Here is a 25,559-nt window from a genome sequence, read left to right as displayed (position 1 = left end):
TCTTAGATGCTTGCGTGCCTGCATATGGTGGATACAAGTGCTTTTTTTTCCCTTTTGAAGCGTGATCTTCTTCCCTTTTGTCCACACTGCCTATCATTCGTAGAACCCTTTTGTCAAGCTTTCATGTCACCTGCAATCTCTCTCTCTCTCTCTCTCTCTCTCTCTCTCTCCCCTTTTGACCCCTTTCTTTTCTTTTATGTTCCGTTGATTAATCATGGTTTGTACAACTTGGTTCAAGTTTGCAGTTTAAAAAGATTCCTTTATGTGCCACACCATGAAGGGCTTATGATAACTAGCCACATTCCAGATAAGCTTTAGCATCCCTTATGGTAAAGTTTTCATCCACAGATTATATGTAATACCAGTACGAAATGTTGTTCATTAATTGTTCTTAAAAGTTCATTCAAATAAAATAATGACTAACTGTGAAGGATCCTTAAAAGGGAAAACTCACCATTAGGCTACTAACACTTCTTCCCTCATTTTTTCAGAGACTTTTTACAAGATTGTAGAATAGATATATTATTTGTAATATATGGTAGAGAGATACGAATAAAACACAGGCCAAACTCAAATAAGTGATAGCTTGAGAAATGGTGTCAGGGTTAAATCAATTCTTAAATCCTAAAATTGAATGCTATGGATCACACAGATTGAAATTGACTTCCTCCAGAATATCTGAGCTAGGTCTAAAGACATGGAAAACAGACGAAGAGTTCCCAATGAATCATTACGGGAGCAGAGGGGGGACCCTAAAAACTCAAGATGTAAATTGTATCAGTGATCTACACCACTTCTGTATCCCCAGTTCCCCACAAGCAGGAAAAGTAGTTATCATGAAAGTACTGGTACCAAGTTGTCAACCACTTACACAACCAATAGGTCCAATACATATCGCCGGACACATGCAATGATGCAATGATGCAATGATATCAGCACAAGGACCCATAGCTGGTGGTGTTCAAAATTCCAACAGTAACCTACCATATAAAAGTAGATTCCAATAACAGACATCCTACTTTGTCAGTTGAAGGATTGGTTCGATATTTCCATGTCAAAACCTAATTCTGGAATGCAATGCGAAAGCCTGGAAGATCCATCGTTTCACAGGCCGTAGTAATATCTTGTCTTTTCTAGAACTGATATCCGGACGAACATGCCAAGTGCCAACACCAAACTGAGCAGCACCCTGTACGAAAGGCTTAAGAAAGTAGGCACTTCTGATTCTTCTGGTCCGTAATTTCTACTGCGTGTACTAAGCAATCCGTGGTACCGATCATGAAAGATAAACAGTTAAAAGCCTCGCCAAGCTAAGTGAGATAAATGGGTCATCCGCTACTTTTAATGACTTATTTGACATGGAACCACTGCTCATTAAAAACATGACCTTTACATCTGTAAAGATAGATGTTGAGCACACAATGGGTCATTCAACATTCGCTGCTGGTATTTACAACTTTGAATTAAAGACTACTAAGAACATTAAATCACTGGGAGCCCAAGCTGGATCTCTTCTGTACAAAAGAAACGACGACAGTAACATCGTCAAGCTTGCCACCGGTGTATCCTGCATACCCAGCCGCCTGGGCAGCATCTGCAAATGGACTTCTTACTGATGCCGATCTCCCCACTTCTTGTGCCCTCGTGGCTAAAAATTCTGCCATTTCCTGAAACACAACAGATGGCAATTAAGAAAGACACACACACACTCCGAATGAAGATGCTAATGAGACTAAATTAACTTGTGGGTAAAGTAAAACCCCTTTCCCCTACAACTATATTTTTGGGCCAGTTGTCTCCAAACTGACCAACAAAGTGAAAATTTGGTTAATGAGTCTACGTTTTTATTCACCAGACCTCAGGTTTCAGTCCGGCTCCCAATAATTTTGATACAATAGATGCTATTTCTTGTTCATATAGATTGTCAAAAAGCCCATCCGTAGCACAGACGACCACATCGCCCTCCTTCAAATAAATTTTGTAACCCTAAAACAAAGAACCAAAACACAATACATCACATTCCCACTCACCTGAACACCCTAAGAAACTAGGGGAAATGTAGAATGAAATTTTGAAGCAACAAAACCTCTATAAGTCCTGATGGATTAACCCCCCTTCCAATCTGTAATGGAAAATTGAAGTCATAAACCATTGGGGAGGATCTTCTGAAGACAGAACCATTTCTTATTACCACAAAGCCAGAGTCCCCAATATTTGCCACATTGAGAGCCTGTTGAGAAGTCCAATATTAGAAAGAATGGTGGGTGAAACACAGCAATGAAATATAGCATGGAGTTCTTAAGAATGCACTACATTTGGTCATTCTCTGAAATAGTGCTGAACACAAGGAATTGCCAACAAGGTCTCTCGGTTTACCTAGTCAACTCCAGGCACCTCTGCATCATTATCACTATGATGAAGAATAATAATGTATACCTGACTACAGCTATTTCATATGAGCTATTTGTTTTTCACAAGCATGCCAATGGATGAGAAAATACAAACTTGACACGCAAATAACTGACAAAATGAGAATATGTAATCACATTCAAGAAAATCATCAATGAGCTATGAAATTTCAAGTAACAAGTAAATACAAGCTAACCACTTCGATTAGTACTCAGAAACTGGGAATTAATAAGAATAGCCTATGATTAGTATTCAGAAACTTGCGATCTCATGGAACTACTACTTTAATTGATGAAACCACTGAAGTACAATACAACCAACCCCCACCCCGCTCTTATTTTCCTTAAAATTCACTAGAAATAATATATCCACACCATCTGAACCGCTGAGTGGTGCATTTAGTATCCTCAAGGAAACAGATAAAGACAAACGGGCCTCCAAATGAACTGGAACTTTAATTAATCAAGTGGTGAGACTTCTACAGATAATCATCAATGATGTCCAACAGTTATCCCCATGATGCATCTAATAATAAGCGTTTAGGGTGCAGCTGCAGGATAAAAACTAACCTGACTGTCAAAATAAGCAACTAAAACTGTAGATGTGCCTGAAGAATGTGCCTTTGAAGCACTTTCAATGAGAACTTCTTCTGGCTTAATCTGTCGAGCTCCTTGAAATTCTGAAACCACCTTTTTGCAACCTTCCATTAGCTCTTTGGCATAAAGTCCAGCATCAATACCTTAAAAGGACAACAAGGCAGACCGGAAAAAATTAAAAACATCAAAGCGGCTACTTTGATCTATGTGCTGAGAAGAACTTAAGCATTGCAGAGACCAAGTAAGATGTTTGATTATCCTACTATCATGTGGGAATTTTCAGTAGACACCCCAAAAGTAGAGATGATATTCACAGCATTGCCAACTGGCTAAAGCTGTGATCCAACCTATTTTTCCCCGTCGGTTACAATGCTTCAATTCTTGGGGTCTAGATTCCTTGTGCTAAGGGCTGACTGATGATAAAGCAGAGACTGGCTTGAATTAACACTGATAGTTGTACCTATATCATTGGCTCTTCATCTGGAGTTTGTAGTACTGACAAAAGCCTCTTGGGAACTAATTGCTAGAGTGGCACGCATGACCAACCAGTACTCAGCTGAAAGTTCATAGAAGTGCTGTACATAGGGCACTAACTGGTAATGATAGCATATTTTACAAGCTGGCCTCAAAATGCCTTGTAGACCCTAAGCAATGGGGTTGTAGGTTTATAGAGCCTGAAAGAGATACTTAGGCAAAGGTTCATGCCAGGAATCCCAACCCTTCGCATAAAGTTTTGTAAATGATGTATAAACACAATAGTATGACATTGGTGTTAGGCGGCTGTCAAGTGGCCCCTGTTTAACTCATTGCTGAAGCAACGAATTTCTCAGCAATGAGTTACTCATCCTTGACAACATAGAGCTGAAAAACGGAACAAAAACAACTCAGCCTTATTAATGAGGTAGACCACATGGATCCTAAATGTCAATAAACTCTCCTTTTTGTGGCCAGTCTATCTGATGACAAATTGTGCTATCCCGTGGGCATTTTGAATGAAATATAAAAGCCAAGCCGGTAATTCCAATGGGGGCTCTGCTGAATCGAAGAAGCTACATTTGCTTTCATGGAAACGTGCATGCACACCAAAAGCAGAGGGTGGACTGGGTATTCACAGACCATTGTGTGGAGAAAGGCAAACAATGGGTATGAATCACAAAGGAGAGCAACTGAGGTGTAAACAGATAAGTGAATGAAGATACGGGAAAAAGAGGAAAATGAAAGTTACAGGAAAAAGGCACAGCCAGCAAGTCAGGAGAGTCTCAGCTAAATAGAGTCTGCAGTAGGCAAATGAACAGATATCACACAAAATAAAATAAAAAGAAGTTATTTGTATTACATACAAAGCACCCAATAATATATCACCATAGAGTTAGTACCTTCAAGTGACCATTGACCCACTCCATCAGCTACACCTACCCAATTTTGTGTGATGAAGAAAGCATCCTCTCCACCTGTCAATGCCTGGCATTATTATTCTATAAATAACTGATCTGAACACTTTATTTCATGCAGAGTTACAAAGTCAGTCTAAATTTTTCAAAAGTGAATCACTTATTGGACAAGAATAGCAGTGATTTGTCAAAGCAAAGTGAACAGATCAACAAAATCCAAACAGAGAGATCCACTTCAACACATAATATGATGTGAAAAAATGACATGTCCTCCCATTGCTGAAACTTTAAATTTTCACCGTCTCAAGAAAAGCGAAGAATTTAAAATTGATGGTCTTATGTCTGAAGAATGAAAACAAAGAGATGCTTTTTAGAATTACAAATGCGTAATTTCTGTCGAGAGGATTAGCATCGCAGGCTACACAATATCTGTGAGTGGAAGTATCAAAATCTCCGAATTAAGAAATAAAAGAAGTCTGTACCCAGTACACGAGGTTCCCGCCACTGTGGGGTCTGGGTGGGTCATAATGCAAGCAGCCTTACCTTGTTTCATGCAGAGGCTATTTCCCAACTCAAACCCCTAACCGCTAGGTCACAGTGGAGCATTCTGTAGCCTTACTAGGTCAAGTGATATTACTGTTCATTTACATTGGAACGAATCCAAAATTTTTAACATTGGCAATATTTTGAAGGACCAGACAAATAATCACTTGACTAACTCGATGGAATTCACTGCCACTGTCATGTCTCAAACAACAATACAAGCAATTATTGTATTTCATTTAGAAAATACATATAACAACAACAATAACAAGAAGACTTGTCCCAACTAAATGGGTTGGCTACATGGACTCTTGCCTTGATATCAGCTTTGTTTGCAGTCACAGATACAAGGCCTAAACATTACACATCCTTTCTCACCACTTCTCTCAAGGTTATTTTGGGTTATTCCTAGCTCTTCTAATTCCTTCAATCTGGATTAAATCACTCCTCAGTATAAGGGTATATAAAGGCCTCCGTTGAACATGGTTGTGCCACATCTCAAACGACTTTCTCATGGCTTATCAAAAAAAAATTCAGCTAAAGATCCGAGTTACCTTAGAAGGATGTGGCAACATTGCAGCACCTGATGAAAGGAAAAGCCCTCCCCTTGATCTTGAAATCTCCCTAGATTATTTGTGAAATGGGAAAATCATGAGGAACTGATGGCATGATGCTTTTACCTTTTAAATACCACAAAGCAAAGAGAAAAAAGAAATAGATACATTTATAATATATTTTTATTATTTAAAAGGAAATTATTTGAAACATTCAGCAAAAAAAAATTTGAGTAAGAATCCTTCTCAGACAATGGACATGCAGCAAGTACTTGTGTCACAACAGAAGAAATTGCAGATCTGTGGACATTGCGTGGTTGGCAAAAGAATAATTCAGCCATTTGGAATTAACCAGGCATCATCTATGATTCTATATTAAGCACATGTTAGAGAAAACGATGGGCAACATTATGTTACATAGAGGATATCATCATTTTGTATCTGACAGTACTGGCCTTCAAGGAGAGTATCATGTTATGGATAAAATAACTCAGATGTGCTTGGTGCCAAATGCTTAGGGACACTGAGATAATCTAAACATGCATGGAGAAGAGAAGAGAGAGATAGGGAAAACCATACCTACTAAGACTTTGGGGTGTTTCAACACTGGGTAGTTTTACAGCCCACGAAACCTCTGTTTTGGCTTGGTCCTTGCCATGCACAGTACCTTTAATATTTTCATCCACAAAATTTGAAGAGGTTGCAGTTGCAGAGTCTCTCAGCTACAACAGAAAAATGCAAAGAATTTCAATGCATCCTAAAATTAAAGATTTCATTTCTTGTGATTGATTACAGTGTAGACCACCTCAGTAGGCACACCATTCCATACATGGTGGTCGAAACTTGGCCAAAATTTAGGCTTGTAAGAAATGAAGCATAAAATTCCCTGACGACTAGATTTCTCAATCAGGCTCATTTTGTTTCGGCATTAAAGTAACAACGGAATTTTCCCAATTAGAAACAAAAGAAGAAAGGATATGCTTCTCTTGCCAGGCATCTCCCCGACATACAAGCAGATAGAAACTTGACAATAGTTTGTTGAAAGCAACTGCCATATTTAACCTAAAATCACATTCAGCAAGCTCCAAAGACAAGCTTCAAGCATTTTAGATAGGCAAATCCTCTCCCGTGTTTGTCATATAATACATTTGTATCCCCCCAACTGTTATGTGCATCTGCATATAAGAGTTACGGTTGCTGACATTCATTATGCTGATGCATATGTTGAGGTATTTGAGTTATAGCCAGCTTAAGTTCTAATATAGGTCACCATATTGGTAACCATCTAATGGTGTACTGGACCTTATGCGAGAGAATCCATTAACTGCAATCTCTAGTGTTGTCTATAAATACTAGCTGGAAGAAACAAACTAGGTATTCCAAGCTAGATACTCATCGCGAAATGCTTTAAGCAACATGTGCTTAAAACCAAACTCCCCCTCGGAGAATGAAGGCAATATTCATTAATATGTTAACTAGTACCATGAGACATAAAAGTAAAAAGGAAAGAAATATGACCAACCTTTGAGGTTTCAATTGCAATTTCCCCCGAACATTCTTCAGCAGTGCGAAAACCTTCTACAGCATTTGAAGAATTCATTCTGACATCCAAAATATGATCAGATTCTCCAACTCCCGACTGATTCATAACTTCGATTTTATCCTTCTCCTCACCATCTTCAATAGAGGTATAATCTGTTTCTACTTCAGAGTTACGATTACCAGTTACTTTAAGAGTTGTATCAAAAGTATTCTTCTCTGCGCAACCTTCATGAGAAGCATGACCTTTTTCTACGTCAAGTACATGCCCTGCAGAACTTGAAAAAGGCAAAGGCTCATTGACAACTGCATTCTCCAAAGGAAGCTTAGGACTGTCACTATTCATGTCTGGAAGATTGTCAGGCTTAGAAGATGTCAATAGAGGTTTACTTTCATCCTCATTCCTACCTTCAGATTCTTCATTAGAGGCATTACTTTTTTCTGTATCAAGAATGTTCTGGGCCACCAAAGTGGTTGTAACAATTGCAGCTTCAGGAATATTTCTGTCTGCAGAGCATTGGCCAGAGTAGGTAGCTACATCTAAATTAAGAATTGAGTCACGCTTCACATCTTCTTCACCTTCGGTCTTCTCTTCCTCATCTTCCTCAGCAACATAACTCTTTTCCGTTTGAGTAAGGGAGTCAGGCCGAGCACTACTCAAAGAAGGCATAATAATTCCATCTTGCCTTTTCTCTGCAGATTCTAACTCAATGGCACTACTCTCCTCCACTCCGATGATGTTATTGAGCTCCATTGCACAAGTAGAAGACCGACCATCGTCATTGTTATTATTCTCTCCAAGGTCTTGCTCGTAGTCGCTCGATGCCTCTTTGTCAAGGACCGAATCATGCTCCAAGTACACAGGTTGTACCATATCCTCAGCAGTAATCTTCTGGTCGCGAGCTTCCTCGTTTTCCGCTTTTAAAATCGAGTGAGATCCTGGAGAAGCAGATAACTCTGTTTCATCTGTATCTTCCGGAAACTTTCTATCAGATTTGAGTCCATCTCCGTGAAAACCAACTACCTCAGTGGAGCTGCCGATGCTCTGTTCGCTTGCCGAATCTTCAGAGAATCCTTCGGGCTGAGTTTCAGCAATTTCCACATTTTTCATCGGTTCTTCTTTACTTGCGTATGCTCCATTGGTATTCCTATCTTCAAATAATACTCTTTCATCAGTAACACTGGTAGATAAAGTATGTTGATGAGCTGAATCTCCATATTTAACACTCGATGATTCATCGACGTCTTCGTTCCTCTCTGCTGCGCTTCCGAATCGGAAAACAACACTTCCATCGGGAGACTCTGCCGAAGCCACCAAATTCCATATGAATAAGCAACAAACCGCGTAAAAACATATCCATGTCGAAAGATGCATCTTAAACATGATAGTGATCAATAATCAATCGCTTGAAAAATGGAAAGAAACAAATTCCAGTTAATTGAAGAGACTATTTAGAGAATCACGATAGGTACCAGTGGTGGAAACTAGGTTAAACTCGGCAGAGAGAGGCTCCGGCGACGGCGCAGACGACGAAAATTGCTTCGCGAACAAATGGCGAGTTGAATGTCGCTTCGGAGATCGAATCAGTGGAGGAAACTGTACTGTAACCAAGCGTTTCGGAAAAACGTCGCAACAAATGTAAACAGAACGCAAGGAGTAGTTGGAGAAGCGGTGATCGAGAAAGCTACCGACGAAATCGGCCATCAATCGAAGCTAACTATGAGACGCTTCACCGATTAACATTCACAGCTGTGGCTTTGCACCATTGGCGGTGGTGAATTAGAGGATTGGGGTTCTCGACCGTGGAGATGTTTTACAATTATCCACTTGTGAGGAGTAGTGGATACTCGTTACCCAAAAAACCCAAAAAACCCAAAAAATACCAAAAAAAGGAGTAGTGGATAAATCGGTTAAATCTTTTTCAAGATTTGTTTTTAAGAGCTTTCTATATACGGGGATGAGAATGAGAATATTAATATCGTCTTGAACCTCGTGGGAGTTTGGGCCTTTAAATCTTTGTCAAGAATTGCTGACATCAACAAACATCTGTGACTGTAGCAAAGAAAATTGTTTGGATGCTATGCAATTAATGTGCATTACTTGCAATGAATAATCGAGATCAAGATTTTAATTGAGATTTCGATCTTGACCATCCATTTATAAAAAGTTTATTTTTACACTTTTGAAAATTTCTCAGGGGATGTGCAAATCCAGAAAATTTCTCTCCATATACAAGATTTAGTGTCAATGTGTGGAGTAGTCACAAATAGTAATAAATGCAAGAGTTTGCAACTTGTCACGAGACCAAATTTTTTCCTCTTTTAAGCTAGATTGATATTTATGGGTATATATCATTGTGTATCCCATCGTATCACTATGTATCGATGTGTATCGTATTATATCAGTCGATACATTGAAAGACGTGAGAGACGATTTGGAAAAACAAAAGTTTAGATATGTATCGGCCTATACTAACCGATACTTTAAACCTTTGGTGGTCTAATCAACATTTTATTGAACAGAAGGACAAGAAGTACAAAAGGCTATGAAGGAACAAAGCTCCCAAAGCCTCTGAGTAGTAACAGGCTATGCTATTTGAGTCAGGATCGCCTCTCAGAGGGGAATGTTCCCTATACGTCTTTTTATTACATATTTTGTGTGAGACACATGGGGACCTACTAATGATACCATTCATTAAATTTTTATTATTATACTCAGATGTGGACTCCACCCAAAATATGTGATAAGAAAATAAAAAGAGGGTGGAATTGGAATGTAGTTCTAGATACAAGGAGGTGATCGACACTCATACTGCTCTGGGCAATTGAGGACTCAATCCATATTTAAGGGATCAGAAAGGACAGACAGGATCCGGCGGTCATGGAGTCTGGATCATCTCCCTCAACGGGAAGCACTTTGTGCTCTTTGACGGCTATTGACCACAAATTACAAGGGGCCCCATAGGATTAGGGTGATGGGTTTTAAAAATATATATTTATTTAATTGCTTTTTTACTTGTGGGCCCCCATAGAGTTTATGGTTGTAAAGCTTTCGGAGAGATGATCCGCACTCGTGGTCATGGGTACTAAGTGTAATTTAAAAAGTCACAGGGGAGACCATTTTGAAAATAAAGAGTGGGAGGAATTGGAATATAGTTCGGGGAGGGGTTTAATTTTGATAATATGAACTGGCAAGGGTTTCAGGTTTCCCGAGGATTTATGCTCGAGTCAAGATATCTGCAACTACGTTTCTTCACGTCTCTCTCTCTCCACATTTTATACTTTTGTCTGTTTTCTACAATTACATTTCCTATTAAATAACTGATTCTCCGCTGTTTAAACCTGATCCATTCCATTTGTTTGCAAATGAAGAAATCGCGTTGAGCAAAGTGAGAGTGAGAGCATCTCATCTCTCTTGCTATTCACAGTGAAGAAAAGGTTCTCATCTTCTTCCGACACGGAACTAATTACGGAGATCGAAATCTTGATAACTTCTTGGACACAGAAGTATTGCCTTATTTTGTCCGACAGACTGAAAAATGGAGCAGAAATCCGAAATGGAAGAAGGTTTCGCTTCTGCAACGACACTCGAAGAGATCTTCAAAGCTTTTAAGGACATGGCATCTGCTTTTGCTCAAGATGACTTCTTTCTGGATTTCTTGAAGGCAAACCTTGGACGGCTCCAAGAAAGTATGCACCAGAAAGATCTGTACGAAAGACTTCTGGTTTTTGGAAAGAAAGCTTTGGAGATCTTGGAAAATGGCAATAAAGCTCCTCTACCAGTTGCCATGACTTTACATGTAATGGGTACTGCCAGCTTCAACCTGCAAAGGTTTAATGCGAGCTTAGGATACCTAGAAAGAGCTCATACCATTCTCACCAAGTTGGAAGAAGAGGGTGTCAATGTTGATAATGTCAGGCGTGTTCTTTATGAAGTCTTCCACGGATTGTTCAAGACCAACACTGCAATGGGAAGAAGCGAAGAAGCTTTACACAATAATAACAAGTGTTTGGAATTGATAGAGACGGCTATAGGGCAAGTAAGCAGGGAGGTCGGAATCATTAATAGGAAAGTGGCAGAAAAATATGTGATCATTATGAAATTCAACGACGCTCTGCCCTATTGTTTGAAGGCAATAGAGATTCATACGGGTCAAGAAGAGAACAACCCATTGGAGATTGCATATGATAGGCGTCTTCTTGGGCTTATCTATACTGGGTTGGAAGAACATGATAAAGCAAGAGAGCAAACTGAAATCTCCAGTAAGATTCTAGAGGATCACCCAGATCACCATAATGATCAACTTGGTGAAAAACTTAATGTTGCTTTCACACATCTTAGATTCGGGAAATATGATGAAGCACTCCATACCCTACAAAATATCTTGCAACTGAATGACATAGCGGGTGAAACTGAAGCTTTTGTGTTGATCTTAATGGCAAAAGCCTTTTGTCATCAGCAAAAATTTTTGGATTCCAAGATGTGCCTTGATATAGCATTCAGAAATCTTGACAGGGAAGATAGTTTCTCTATGGTTATTTTTCATGCTTGCTTGGATATTTCAATGATTTATGAAATAATGAATGAGTTTGAAACTGCAATATCACCATTAGGAAGATGTGCGAAAATACTTGAGAAGATTCCAGAACAAATAATCTCAATATTGAGTGTTTCTGCCAGAATAGGCCGGTTATTTGTGTTGACAAAAAAGGCAGAGCAGGCAATAATCCACTTAATAAGGGAATCAGAGATTTTGCGGCAGTGCTTTGGTCCAGCATACATTGAACTGGGATATGCCTACAACAATTTGGGTGCTGCATATATGGAGTTGGGCAAGACTAAGGAGGCTGAAAAGTCGTTTAAAGAAGCCAGGGACATAATTGTTGCATCACTTGGACCTGATCATGCCCATTCAGTCATTGCCCGTCAGAACCTTTCAAAAGTTTACGATGCCATGGGAAGGTATGATTGCATTTCCATTAGGTCATTGTGAGATTTGGGATTTTTGTCCTAGGTTTTGGGTGAGAGAGTCTTTAGAATTAGGAAAAAGTTGTTAAAACTGTATTTTCATTTCGTATCTGTTTCTATTCCTGATTTGTTGATGTATGTTTTAACTGTCTATTATACACTGCTATAACTCTTATCATTGGATCAACTTCTTGTGGCTTCAGCTGCAGCAATAGACAGCCATTGATTGCTGGATTATGCGATACTGACGGATTAGACGATGAAGTCAGAGAAGCAACAAGAGGATTTCGTGGAGTATCGCTGATTCAGAGAGCATATGCAGATGATGATGATGATGATGAAATCACAAAGGCACAACGGGCTCTTGGACAGTTATCACTAGACAGGGTTCCTGCTACTACTCCTACAAAGGCTGTGCTTCTGCCCCCCATAATTAGTGAAATTGCAGGAATCAGAAACCCTAGAGACCCTATTGATTATTAGAAGTGATTGAATGAATAAACATGGCCTCCTTTGATTATTATTTGTATGAATTGCTCTCTGCATTTATAGCACACCACACTAGACTGGCATGACTCTCATGCATATGAATAAAATCAAAGTCATTCCCATTTTCACTCTGCTAGATCTCCTCCTCTTATATTAATTATTCTGGTAGCCGTATGAATGCGAAATTACTCAACTACCCCTAAAATGGTGGCCTGATTAGAATTCTCTAACTTGGGATCTGATTGGCCCGATCTGTTGTTAGTTCGAGTCTTGGAAAACGAGATTACTTAACTACCCCTATAAAGTAAACAATATTACATTCAGGTACCCTAAACAGAATCCTACATTCTAGCAGAGTTGAGTTTCAGACTGGACAAGCCTGGATCCGTAATTTATGGTTTTTTTTTTTTTTTTTTAAATAGTACTAGGTGATTTTTACATATAGGGAATCAGGGTTTACATATAATATCAGAGAGAGTCGAATCCACAAGGACCACAACTTCTTTCTTAAAAACGTGTTATTGGTCATTACTAAATTGAGTGTTATTGGTCATTACTAACGAGCCTGAATCGATAAAATTTATGGCTTTTTTTTTTTTTTTAGTGAGAATCGGAAATGAGCTCATCAATCCTAAACTTTGTTAGGATTTATCATTGGGAGACGATCAAAGAGGCGAGGAACAATCAAGCGTAAGACGTTTCGTTTAAGACCAAATAACTTGGATAACTTATTGGATTCATTTACACGAATTGGGTAATGTCCCTATTTAAAATGATTTTATACAATGAAAGGAAGTTTCTTTCTTCATAATCATGGTACTATTCAGAAGAAAAAAACCATATTTTTATTATTATAAATTTTTAATTCTACATTTTAATGACACTCATGGGTCGTGTAAATACTCTCCATTGAATGAGATCCCATAGTTAAAAAGAAAAACAAGATTGGCGGTCTCATATGAGAGACGACATATTACAAGATTGTATGAAATCCTAGAGAAGAAAAATCATATCATCTTCTAAATGATGTGACGTTGATTTTGTTTTGATCTTCACTCTTCACTCATCACTCAGCTTAAGTCTAATAGTAATAAGTGTAAATGATGTAATGTGGATTTTGTTTTGATCTTTTCTCTTTATCTTTATTCTTTTAAGTGTTTTCGATCTCTTCTATTTTCAGTGGTCAATAACTCTTCTAAGCTAGGAATAAACTACTTAAAAAATGGGTAAAGGCCAAAAAACGTCAGCAAACTTACTCTGTCTTGGTTGTTTTCTCTAGTAGACTAGTAGTTGAACTTGAAAGGTTCTCTTTCAGTTGCAGAGATCAAAGCAGAACTTGTACCCTGAAAATGGAGCATATCCAGCCCTCAGCCAACAACAATAACTTAGCAATATCATTTAAGCCCATCACCTATCTATGAAAACTACAAAGAATAGGACAATTTTGGTGATCTTAATAAGAACAAAATTCTAGAAAAGAAAGAATGATTTTTTAGAGATTGAAAAGATAAAAAAATGATAAAAGATGAGAGGAAAAGCATTACCTATAGATTATCTAGGAGATTGGACCGCCTCTCCATTAGGGGACAACAATAGAGTCTGGATTAGCTCCGAAGAGAACGATGTGATTCCCCAACACCTTTGAACCACACAATAGGGAGTGATTTTTTTACATGTGGGTCCCTTTAGTGGACAAAAAACTAATGTTGGGTCCCTTTAGTGCAATATATATATTGCGTTGTGGGTCACGCTATTAGCTACTATTAAGTATGTTCAAAATGCAAAACTAGAGAGATCAAAATACTTCTTAGGTTATTTAATACATCGTGTTATGATTGAAATGCCCTTTAGTTTTTCACAATAAATAATCAATATATATATTGATCTCTCCGTGATGGGCGTCGGTGTTGGTGGTTGGGACCCCATATATGGCCATTAGCTTTTGCTTGTGTCGTATGCCCGTTTGTCAAGGCGAATCATGTCGTACACAGGTTGTACCATATCCTCAGCAGTAATCTTTTGCTCGCGAGCTTCTTCATTTTCCGCTTTCAAAATCGAGTGAGATCCTAGAGAAGCAAATAACTCTGTTTCATCCGTATCTTCCGGAAACTTTCTATCAGATTTTAGTCCATCTCCGTCACAACCAACTACCTTAGTTGACATGCCGATGCCCTGTTCACTCACCGGATCTCCCGAGATTCCTTCATGCAAAGCTTCACTAAATTAATTAGTTTCAGTAATTTCCACATTTTTCATTAGTTTTTCTTTACTTGCATATGCTCCATTGATACACTTGTCTTAAAATAATACTCTTTCATAGTAACACTGGCAGATAAAGTATGTTGAGTTTCATGCCCTGTTGTGTATCTCATTGTATTACTATGTATCATATTGTATCGGCATGTATCAGCCGATACCCTGAGAGATGTGAGAGATGATTTACAAAAAACAAAAGTTTAGATACTTATTGAACTATATCGTATCACAAATTTGTGATACCAATACTTATAGGTCAATATGATACGATAAAGAACCATACTTTAAACCTTGGATGATCTAATCAAGATTTCATTGAAGGAAGGACAAGAAGTACAAAAGGCTACTAAGGAACAAAACTCCCAGAGCCTTTGAGTAGTAATAGACCATACTATTCAAGTTCGGATCACCTCTCCGTCGGGAGTGCTCCACTGACGTCTTTTTTCGTCACATTCTGCGTGGGACCTACTAATGATCCCACCCGTTAATTTTTTTTTTTTTTTTTTTTACTCCACACAAAAATATGTGATAAGAGAATAAAGAGATGGTGGAATTGGAATGTAGTTCTAGCATTCTAGGTAGAAGGAGGTGATCGTACTCATACTGCTTTGAGTGATCCAGGATAGACAGGATCCGGCGGTGTTGGGGTACGAGTGTAATTTAAAAATTATATGGGAGACAATTTTGAAAATAAAGAGAGGGTGGAATTGGAATATAGTTCGGGCGGAGGGGTTTAATTTTGAAAATGTGAAATATCTCCTAAAAAGACATTTATGCTCAAGTCAACATATCTGCAACTACGTTTCTTGATTTCTTCACGTCTCTCTCTCTCTCCACATTTTACACTTTTGTCTGTTTTCTACAATTACATTTCCTATTAAATTAACTGATTCTCCGTTGTTTAAACTGATCCATTCTATTTGTTTGCAATTGCAGAAATCGCGTTGAGCAAAGTGAGAGTGAGAGCATCCCATCTTGCTATTCACAGTGAAGAAAAGGTTCTCATCTTCTTCCGACACGGAATTAATTACGTAGATCGAAATCTTGATAACTTCTTGGACACAGAAGTATTGCCTTATTTTGTCCGACAGACTGAAAAATGAAGCAGAAATCCGAAATAGAAGAAGGTTTCGCTTCTGCAACGACACTCGAAGAGATCTTCAAAGCTTTTAAGGACATGGCATCTGCTTTTGCTCAAGATGACTTCTTTCTGGATTTCTTGAAGGCAAACCGCCTTGAACGGCTCCAAGAAAGTAAGCACCAGACAGATCTGTACGAAAGACTTCTGGAATTTGGAAAGAAAGCTTTGGAGATCTTGGAAAATGGCAATAAAGCTCCTCTACCAGTTGCCATGACTTTACATGTAATGGGTACTGCCAGCTTCAACCTGCAAAGGTTTAATGAGAGCTTAGGATACCTAGAAAGAGCTCATACCAAACTCACCAAGTTGGAAGAAGAGGGTGTCAATGTTGATAATGTCAGGAGTGTTTTTTATGCACTTCTCCAGGAATTGATGAAGACCAACACTGCAATGGGAAGAAGAGAAGAAGCTATTCGCAATAATATCAAGATTTTGGAATTGCTAGAGAAGGATTTAGGACAAGAAAGCAGGGAGGTCGGAATCAGGAACAGGAAAGTGGCAGTAATCTATGTGATCATTATGAAATTCAAAGACGCTCTGCCCTTCTGTTTGAAGGCAATAAAGATTCATACGGGTCAAGAAGAGAACAATTCATTGGAGATTGCATACGATAGGCGTCTCCTTGGGGTTATCTATACTGGGTTGGAAGAACATGATAAAGCAAGAGAGCAAACTGAAATGTACAGTAAGATTCTAGAGGATCACCCAAATCACCTTACTGTTGATAAAGTTGATGAAGAACTTAATGTTGCTTTGGCACATATTGAAGTCAGGAAATATGATGAAGCACTCAATATCCTACAAAATGTCTTGCAACTGGAGAACATAGCGCATGAAACTAAAGCTCTTGTGTTGATCATAATGGCAAAAGCCTATTGTCAACAGCAAAATTTTTTAGGTTCCAAGCGGTGCCTTGATAAGGCGCGCATAAATCTTGAATGGGAAGGCAGTGCCTCTATGGCTACTGTTAATGCTTACATGCATAGTTCAATGATTTATGAAGTAATGAATGAGTTTGAAGCTGCAATGTTACCATTAGAAAGATGTCTGACAATACTTGAGAAGATTCCACTATCACCGTCACAAATCTCAATATGGAAAGTTTCTGTAAGAATAGGCTGGTTACTTGTGTTGACAAAAAAGGCATCGGAGTCAATAATCCACCTAATAAGTGCATCAGAGATTTTGCGGCAGTGCTTTGGTCCAAAATACATTGAACTGGGATATGTCTACAACAATATGGGTGCTGCATATTTGGAGTTGGGTAAGACTAAGGAGGCTAAAAAGTCGTTTGAAGATGCCAGGGACATCATTGTTGCATCACTTGGAACTCATCATGTCCATTCAATCATTGCCCGTCAGAACCTTTCAAAAGTTCGCATGAGAAGGTATGATTGTTTTTCTTTTCCATTAGATCATTATGAGATTTGGGATTTTGGCCCTAGGTTTTGGGTGATCAGAGTGTTCTTCTGGGTAGGAAAAGTTGTTCGTATCCGTTTCTATTCCTGATTTGTTGATGTATGTTTTAACAGTCTATTATACTGCTATAAGTCTTATCGTTGGATCAACTTCTTGTGGCCAGACCATGGTCAGCCATTGATTGCTGGATTAGGCGATACTGACGGATTAGACGATGAAGTCAGAGAAGCAACAGGAGGATTTCGTGGAGTATCTCTGATTCAGAGAGCATATGCAGATGATGATGATGATGATGAAATCACAAAGGCACAACGGGCTCTTGGACAGTTATCATTAGACAGGGTTCCTGCTACTACTCCTACAAAGGCTGTGCTTACTGCTTCTGCCCAGATAATTAGTGAAATTGCAGGATTCAGAAACCCTAGAGACCCTATTGATTATTAGAAGTGATTGAATGAATAAACATGGGCCTCCATTGATTATTATTTGTATGAATTGCTCTCTGCATTTATAGCACACCACACTAGACTGGCATGACTCTCATGCATATGAATAAAATCAAAGTCATTCCCATTTTCACTCTGCTAGATCTCCTCTTATATTAATTATTCTGGTATCAGTATGACTGCGAAATTACTCAACTACCCCTAAAATGGTGGCCTGACTAGAATTCTCTAACTTGGGATCTGATTGGCCCGATCTGTTGTTAGTTCGAGTCTTGGAAATGATATTACTTAACTACCCCAATAAAGTAAACAATATTACATTAGGTACCCCAATAAACAGAATCTACATTCTAGCAGAGTTGAGTTTGAGACTGGAGAAGCAGACTTTGTCATTTGCCTTAAAACCAGGAAACGCTCCTCTCTCTCCCTCTCTCTCTCTCTCTCTTACTATTCTAAATCCGTTATAAATAATCCTAAAATCTTAATTTGGTTTTCTTAGTATTGATATCTAGCTTTAATCTTCTTGGTGATCTTTCTCAGTTCTCCTGTCAAAGTTTGAAGATTGGACATGTCTTTACGTCCTTGGTCAGTTTCATCCTATCAAGTGAGGGATCGACAGTGAATTGATAGTCGAGGGAATCGATGATCATTAGGATGAAGATGGCCGCCAAGTACGCGAAGATGCGCCCTATACCCAGCAGATCAGCTAGATTCTGGAGATATGGAGATGAAGTAGTAATGGAGCCATGGAGATTTATCATTCTTACTTAACGCTTCTTATCTTTTAAACCGGTTTTTTTTTATTTATTTTTTCAATCTCAAAAGTTTCAGGTCTTACCATGCAGGAGGTAAAGGTACAGAGAAACCTATGCGAGGCTTTTTTTTTTTTTTATTTTTTTTTTATTTCATGGATGATTCCAATGCGAACAAGCCTGACTCCGTAAATTATGGTGTTTTCTTTTTGTTTTTTTAATAGTCCAAGGTGATTTTTATATATATAGGGAATCAGGGTTTACATATACTATCAAAGAGAGTCCAATCCACAACCTCTTTTATAAGACGTATTGGTCATTACCAATTGAGTTGCGACGATAATTTATGCTTTTTTTCTTTGTAGTGAGAATCGGAATTGAGCTCATCAATCCAATTCAATTGAAGATCATCATTAACTAGTGAGTTTGCCACTCCTTGCTTGAACCCCTAGCATTAATGTCATCACTTGAATTATCGCATTTATAAGTTAGACTTCCAATTATTAACACTGTTAGTCTCAATTAGTTTTTATTTATTCGTTTCCAATATCAATCCATATCCCAAGTTTAACAATGCTATTCATGGATAATATCTCCTAAGCTTTGTGAGGATTTATCATCGGAGAGGAAGCCTATAACGCTAGCAGGCAGAGGAACAATCAAGCGTAAGACGTTTCGTTTAAGACCAAATAATTTGGATAACTTATAGCATTAATTTTAGAGGATAACTTACTGATAGCGTTGATAATTTCCCTATTTAAAATGATTTTATACAATGAAAGGAAGTTTCTTTCTTCATAATCATGGTATTATTCAGAAGAGAAAAAAATCATATTTTTATTACTATGATTATTTTAGTTCTACATTTTAATGACGCTCATGGGTCGTGTAAGTACTTTCCATTGAATGAAATCCCATAGTTAAAAAGAAAAACAAGATTGGCTGTCTATGATATGAGAGACATATTACAAGATTGTGAGTTCCTACAGAAGAAAAATCATATCATTTTCTAAATGATGCAATGTAAATTTTGTTTTGATCTTCCCTCATCAATCAGCTTAAGTCTAATAGTAAGAACTGTAATGTAATGTGGATTTTATTTTGATCTTTTCTCATAGTCTTTATTCTTTTAAATGTTTTCGATCTCTTCTATTTTCAGTGGTCCATAACTCTTCCAAGCTAGGAATAAACTACTTAAAAAATGGGTAAAGGCCAAAAAGCGTCAACAAGCTTACTCTGTCTTAGTTGTTTTCTCTGTAGTAGTTGAAGTTGAAAGGTTCTCTTTCAATTGCAGAGATCAAAGCAGAACTTTTACCCTGAAAATGGAGCATATCCAGCACTTAGGTAACAACAATAACTTAGCAATATTATTTAAGCCCATCACCTATCTATGAAAACTACAAAGAATAGGAAAACTTTTGTGATCTTGATTAGAACTAAATTCTAGAAAAGAAAAAGTTAGAATGATTTTTTGGAGATTGAAAAGATAAAAAAAATGATAAAAGATGAGAGGAAAAGCATTAGATTAGCTAAGTGACTAGATTACCTCTACGTTAGGGGAGAACAATAGAGTCTGGATTAGCTCTGTAGAGAACAATGTGATTCCCCAAAACCTTTGAACCACACAATAGGGAGTGGTTTTTTTACATGTGGGTCCCTTAAGTGGACAAAAAACTAATGTTAGGTCCCTTTAGTGCAATATATATATATATATATATATATATATATATATATATATATTATATATATATATATATATATATATATATATATATATATATATATATATATATATTGGTCTCTTAATATATACATGGACCAAGAGAGAAACTACAATATAGAACAACAACACCTGTAAACAAGTGTATCAACTCCTCTCTTCATACGCAAACCAAGAACACCAACAGCAGCAGCAATGCCTTCAACGCATCAGAAGCCAAAGCTTCTAAGCCTCCATGCGAAATCAAGCCAAGAAGAAGCAGTAGCAAACTAGGGCATATCAGAACCAGAAGTGCAGAGCTCCAACCACACTCCAGAGAAAACACGAATTAAGAGAATGAGAATCGTATTCTAACTCTAAGCCCCAAGTTTGTGAGTATATATAAAACACCGAATGGACTCATATACCCTCTCAAACAAATCAATAAGACATCCATACCCTAATAGAATAGAAAAGACTAAAATACCCCCATTGTATTTACAACAATCACGATAGGTACCAGTGGTGGAAACTAGGTCAAACTCAGCAGAGAGAGGTTCCGGCGACGGCATAGACGACGAAAATTGCTTCGCGAACCAATGGCGAGTTGAATGTTGCTTCAGAGATCGGATCAGTGGAGGAAACTGTACTACAACCAAGCGTTTCAGAAAAAACATTGCAAGAAATGTAAACAGAAAGCGAGTAGTTGGAGAAGCGGTGATCAAGAAAGCTATCGACAAAATCGGCCATTAATCGAAGCTACTATGAGATGCTTCACCAATTAAGATTCACAGCTGTGGCTTTGCACCATTGGCGGTGAATTAGAGGATTGGGGTTCTCGACCGTGGAGATGTTTTACAATTATCCACTTGTGAGGAGTAGTGGATAATTGTTACAATATATATAAATGAGGTTAGATGTTTGTCAAGAATTGCTGACTCGACAAACAAATGTAGCTTGTAGCTAAGAAAATTTCTTAGATGCTCTGCAATCAATGTGTCAAATGGTCGAGATTTCGATCTTGACCGTTCACAGCACAGTACTACGTATTAATTGCATAGCGCTCAAGTTGAGCTCCTTGTAGAGTAAGGGGAGGCGGTAATTTATTTAGGAAGTATATTATATAAAATAATAAAAAAATAAAAATTTCCAAGCCACCCACTGAGTACTTCAAATTAAGTTAGGCAAACTTGTGGTAGTTATAGCTTATGAAACACTTTTCGAAAAATGGAGCCTAAGAAATAAGAGCTCTAATTGGGTGTTGTGCATGCAGTTTACGGTTCAAATTAAAACTTGTGGTTGAGATGAACTCGTTTTACAATTAAACTTTGTAAGAAGAAAATTCATTTATGCGAAATGAAATGGAACGAGTGGTTGAGATTTTGCCTCAACCACAAGTTTGAATTTAAACTGTAGTACACGGTGTTGCCGTAACGCTGAAGCAACCTCTCAAGGATTAGATAATGACCAACAAGTTTCAATTTGAACCGTAGACTGTACGGTGCTGCCACAACGCTAAAGCAACCTCAAAGAAATAACAATTAGATAATGGCCAAAGTGTCCAGCCCTCTTTATTAGGGAGTCAGCCAAATTGTTGGTCTTCTTAGAATATATCAAAAAGTCCCCTAAAGTCTATGTAAGAGTGAATCTAACGGACTAGGGATGTTCTGTAGTCTATATCAAATCAATCTTGTACAGTAACAAGTGGTTTTGTTGATTTTCTTTGTTTCCTAAACTGTGGTAGAACCTCTGACTTACCTCATGAGAGGCAATGCACTTCACTTGGATAGTTTCAATTTTTAACATATTCAACCTATTACATCATTCTGCTGCTTGAAACCTCCCATTGAGTGATGATCTCAAGGTTGAAAGTATTGCGCATCGATCAAGTGATTTCAAGAAACGTTTGGTCCGTAGCGTCTTGAAGATAAGTATTGATGGGTGAATAATATAATATAAATTATCAAATACATACGAAAGTAATCTAATTTAAATAGAAAACAGTAGACTCTATCTTTAGAGAAAAAGGAAAATGATCATAAGAACAAAAAAATCATCTTTCAATTGAGAGGCTCGTATGCCAACCCATTATCTTGCAACTGCTAGTCGCATGGCTTGAAGATTGCCCTAAAGTGGTTCATGCCTTCAAAGATTCAAGTTTTCATCTCACATATTTGCTCGAATTGGTGGCAAACGCATCTTCTAGTGTATTTCCAAGACGTAAGGGGTTTAGAAGATGTTCCTTCGATATAACACATTCTTCAGTCTAAACATCAAATTCCCCTACGTTTTGGGATATTCAAATTCATGAAACTTCTCCCAATGTACAAGATTTAGTGTCAATGGGCGAGCTAGTCACAAATAATAAGAAATGCAAGAGTCTACAGCTTGTTACTAGACCAAGTTTTTCCTATATTTTAAGTTGGATCAATACTTAATTATGGGTAAGTATCATTGTGTATCTCATTGTATCACTATGTATCGTATTGTATCGGCATGTATCAGCCGATACCCTGAGAGATGTGAGAGACGATTTGCAAAAAACAAAAGTTTAGATACGTATCGAACTATATCATATCGCAAATTTTTGATACCGATACTTATCGGTCAATATGATACAATAAATAACCATACTTAAACCTTGGATGATCTAATCAAGATTTCATTGAACAAAAGGACAAGAAGTACAAAAGGCTAATAAGGAACAAAGCTCCCAGAGCCTTTGAGTAGTAATAGACCATGCTATTCAAGTTCGGATCACCTCTCCGTCGGGAGTGCTCCACTGACGTCTTTTTTCATCACATTCTGCGTGGGACCTACTAATGATCCCACCCGTTAATTTTTTATTTTTTTTACTCCACACAAAATATGTTATAAGAGAATAAAGAGAGGGTGGAATTGGAATGTAGTTCTAGCCTTCTAGGTAGAAGGAGGTGATCGTACTCATACTGCTCTGGGTGATCGAGGATAGACAGGATCCGGCGGTGTTGGGGTACGAACGTAATTTTAAAATTATATGGGAGACAATTTTGAAAATAAAGAGAGGGTGGAATTGGAATATAGTTCGGGGAGGGGTTTAATTTTGAAAATGTGAAATATCTCCTAAAAAGACTGCAGAAGGACAATTTATGCTCGAGTCAACATATCTGCAACTACGTTTCTTGATTTCTTCACGTCTCTCTCTCTCTCTCTCTCTCTCTCCACATTTTACACTTTTGTCTGTTTTCTACAATTACGTTTCCTATTAAATTAACTGATTCTCCGTTGTTTAAACCTGATCCGTTCCATTTGTTTGCAAATGAAGAAATCGCGTTGAGCAAAGTGAGATTGAGAGCATCCCATCTTGCTATTCACAGTGAAGAAAAGGTTCTCATCTTCTTCCGACACGGAACTAATTACGGAGATCGAAATCTTGATAACTTCTTGGACACAGAAGTATTGCCTTATTTTGTCCGACAGACTGAAAAATGAAGCAGAAATCCGAAATAGAAGAAGCTTTCGCTTCTGCAACGACACTCGAAGAGATCTTCAAAGCTTTTAATGACATGGCATCTGCTTTTGATCAAGATGACTTGTTTATGGATTTCTTGAAGGCAAGCTTTGGACGGCTCCAAGAAAGTAAGCACCAGACAGATCTGTACGAAAGACTTCTGGTTTTTGGAAAGAAAGCTTTGGAGATCTTGGAAAATGGCAATAAAGCTCCTCTACCCGTTGCCATCACTTTACATGCAATGGGTACTGCCAGCTGCAACCTGCAAAGGTTTAATGAGAGCTTAGGATACCTAGACACAGCTCATACCATACTCACCAAGTTGCAAGAAGAGAGTGTCTATGTTGATAATGTCAGGCGTCTTCATTATGAACTTCTCCAGGGATTGTTGAAGACCAACACTGCAATGGGAAGAAGAGAAGAAGCTATTCGCAATAATATCAATATTTTGGAATTGAGAGAGAAGGATTTAGGACAAGAAAGCAAGGAGGTCGGAATCATGAACTGGAAAGTGGCAGAAAGCTATGTGAACATTATGAAATTCAAGGACGCTCTGCCCTTCTGTAAGAAGGCAATAGAGATTCATGATACGGGTCAAGAAGAGAACAATTCATTGGAGATTGCATACGGTAGGCGTCTCCTTGGGCTTATCTATACTGGGTTGGAAGAACACGATAAAGCAAGAGAGCAAACTGAAATCTACAGTAAGATTCTAGAGGATCACCCAAATCACCATACTGATAAACTTGGTGTAGAACTTACTGTTGCTTGTACACATATTAAATTAGGAAAATATGATGAAGCACTCAATACCCTACAAAATATCTTGCAACTGGATGAAACTGCAGCTATTGTGTTGATCGTAATGGCAAGAGCCCTTTTTCATCAGCAAAATTTTTTGGATTCCAAGTTGTACCTTGGTATAGCATGCAGAAATCTTGACAGGGAAGGCAGTTCCTCTATGTCTACTGTTAATGCTTACATGCATAGTTCAGTGATTTATCAAATGATAAATGAGTTTGAAGCTGCAATATTACCATTAGAAAGATGTCTGACAATACTTGAGAAGATTCCACTATCACAAATCTCAATATGGAAAGTTTCTGCAAGAATAGGCTGGTTACTTATGTTTACAAATAAGGCATCGGAGTCAATAATCCACAATAAAAATGCAATAGAGATTTTGCGGCAGTGCTTTGGTCCAAAATACATTGAACTGGGATATGTCTACAACAATTTGGGTGCTGCATATTTGGAGTTGGGCAAGACTCAGGAGGCTGAAAAGGCGTTTGAAGATGCCAGGGACATAATTGTTGCATCACTTGGAACTGATCATGCCCATTCAGTCATTGCCCGTGAGAGCCTTTCAAAAGTTCACATAAGAAGGTATGATTGTTTTTCTTTTCCATTAGATCATTATGAGATTAATTTGGGATTTTTGCCCTAGGTTTTGGGTGATCAAGAGTGTTCTTAATTCTGGGTAGGAAAAGTTGTTAAAACTGTATTTTTCATTTCGTATCCGTTTCTATTCCTGATTTGTTGATGTATGTTTTAACAGTTGATCTATTATACTGCTATAAGTCTTATCGTTGGATCAACTTCTTGTGGCCAGATCATGGACAGCCAATGATTGCTGGATTATGCGATACTGACGGATTAGACGATGAAGTCAGAGAAGCAACAGGAGGATTTCTTGGACCATCACTGATTCAGGGAGCATATGCAGATGATGATGATGATGATGATGAAATCACAGAGGCACAACGGGCTCTTGGACAGTCATCATTAGACAGGGTTCCTGCTACTACTCCTACAAAGGCTGTGCTTACTGCTTCTGCCCAGAATTAGTGAAATTGCAGGAATCAG

The 25,559-nt window shown here is 38.1% G+C and overlaps 4 protein-coding genes across 6 annotated transcripts; 3 read left to right on the top strand and 1 right to left on the bottom strand.

Annotated features, from left to right (window-relative positions):
- Positions 1–1,002: 1,002 nt before the first annotated feature.
- LOC149009175 (Protein phosphatase 2C family protein) lies at positions 1,003–8,876 on the bottom strand. Of its 3 annotated transcripts, none has more exons than XM_089162110.1 (9): positions 8,506–8,582; positions 7,016–8,407; positions 6,073–6,215; positions 5,494–5,563; positions 4,382–4,466; positions 2,979–3,148; positions 2,087–2,230; positions 1,858–1,986; positions 1,003–1,667 (listed from the first exon to the last, which is right to left on the bottom strand). In XM_089162110.1, the coding sequence occupies exons 2-9, from the start codon at positions 8,405–8,407 to the stop codon at positions 1,488–1,490; spliced, it is 2,313 nt and encodes a 770-aa protein (XP_089018236.1). In that variant the 5' UTR covers positions 8,506–8,582; the 3' UTR covers positions 1,003–1,487. The 3 variants fall into 3 exon arrangements, with proteins under 3 accessions (XP_089018236.1, XP_089018237.1, XP_089018235.1); XM_089162109.1 differs by having other exon boundaries at positions 1,005–1,667; positions 7,016–8,334; positions 8,506–8,876; XM_089162111.1 differs by lacking the exons at positions 1,858–1,986; positions 2,087–2,230 and having other exon boundaries at positions 1,004–1,667; positions 7,016–8,334; positions 8,506–8,876.
- A 1,695-nt stretch (positions 8,877–10,571) lies between these two features.
- Positions 10,572–12,484, top strand: LOC149009174 (protein KINESIN LIGHT CHAIN-RELATED 2-like). Its single transcript, XM_089160973.1, has 2 exons — positions 10,572–11,995; positions 12,205–12,484. The coding sequence occupies exons 1-2, from the start codon at positions 10,572–10,574 to the stop codon at positions 12,482–12,484; spliced, it is 1,704 nt and encodes a 567-aa protein (XP_089017099.1).
- Positions 12,485–15,845: 3,361 nt separating this feature from the next.
- LOC149009173 (protein KINESIN LIGHT CHAIN-RELATED 2-like) lies at positions 15,846–17,750 on the top strand. The gene is made up of 2 exons (XM_089160972.1): positions 15,846–17,275; positions 17,420–17,750. The coding sequence occupies exons 1-2, from the start codon at positions 15,846–15,848 to the stop codon at positions 17,748–17,750; spliced, it is 1,761 nt and encodes a 586-aa protein (XP_089017098.1).
- Positions 17,751–23,670: 5,920 nt separating this feature from the next.
- Positions 23,671–25,541, top strand: LOC149009172 (protein KINESIN LIGHT CHAIN-RELATED 2-like). The gene is made up of 2 exons (XM_089160971.1): positions 23,671–25,048; positions 25,252–25,541. Exons 1-2 carry the CDS (start codon positions 23,671–23,673, stop codon positions 25,539–25,541), a joined length of 1,668 nt encoding a protein of 555 aa, XP_089017097.1.
- The last annotated feature ends 18 nt before the right edge of the window (positions 25,542–25,559 follow it).

Source organism: Hakea prostrata, chromosome 7, assembly GCF_041222555.1.
Source record: "Hakea prostrata isolate BN-2017 chromosome 7, UWA_Hpros_2, whole genome shotgun sequence".
Taxonomy (NCBI): domain Eukaryota; kingdom Viridiplantae; phylum Streptophyta; class Magnoliopsida; order Proteales; family Proteaceae; genus Hakea; species Hakea prostrata.
The sequence above is the reverse complement of the archived record's forward strand: the minus strand, read 5'-3'. Positions and strand labels throughout refer to the sequence as shown.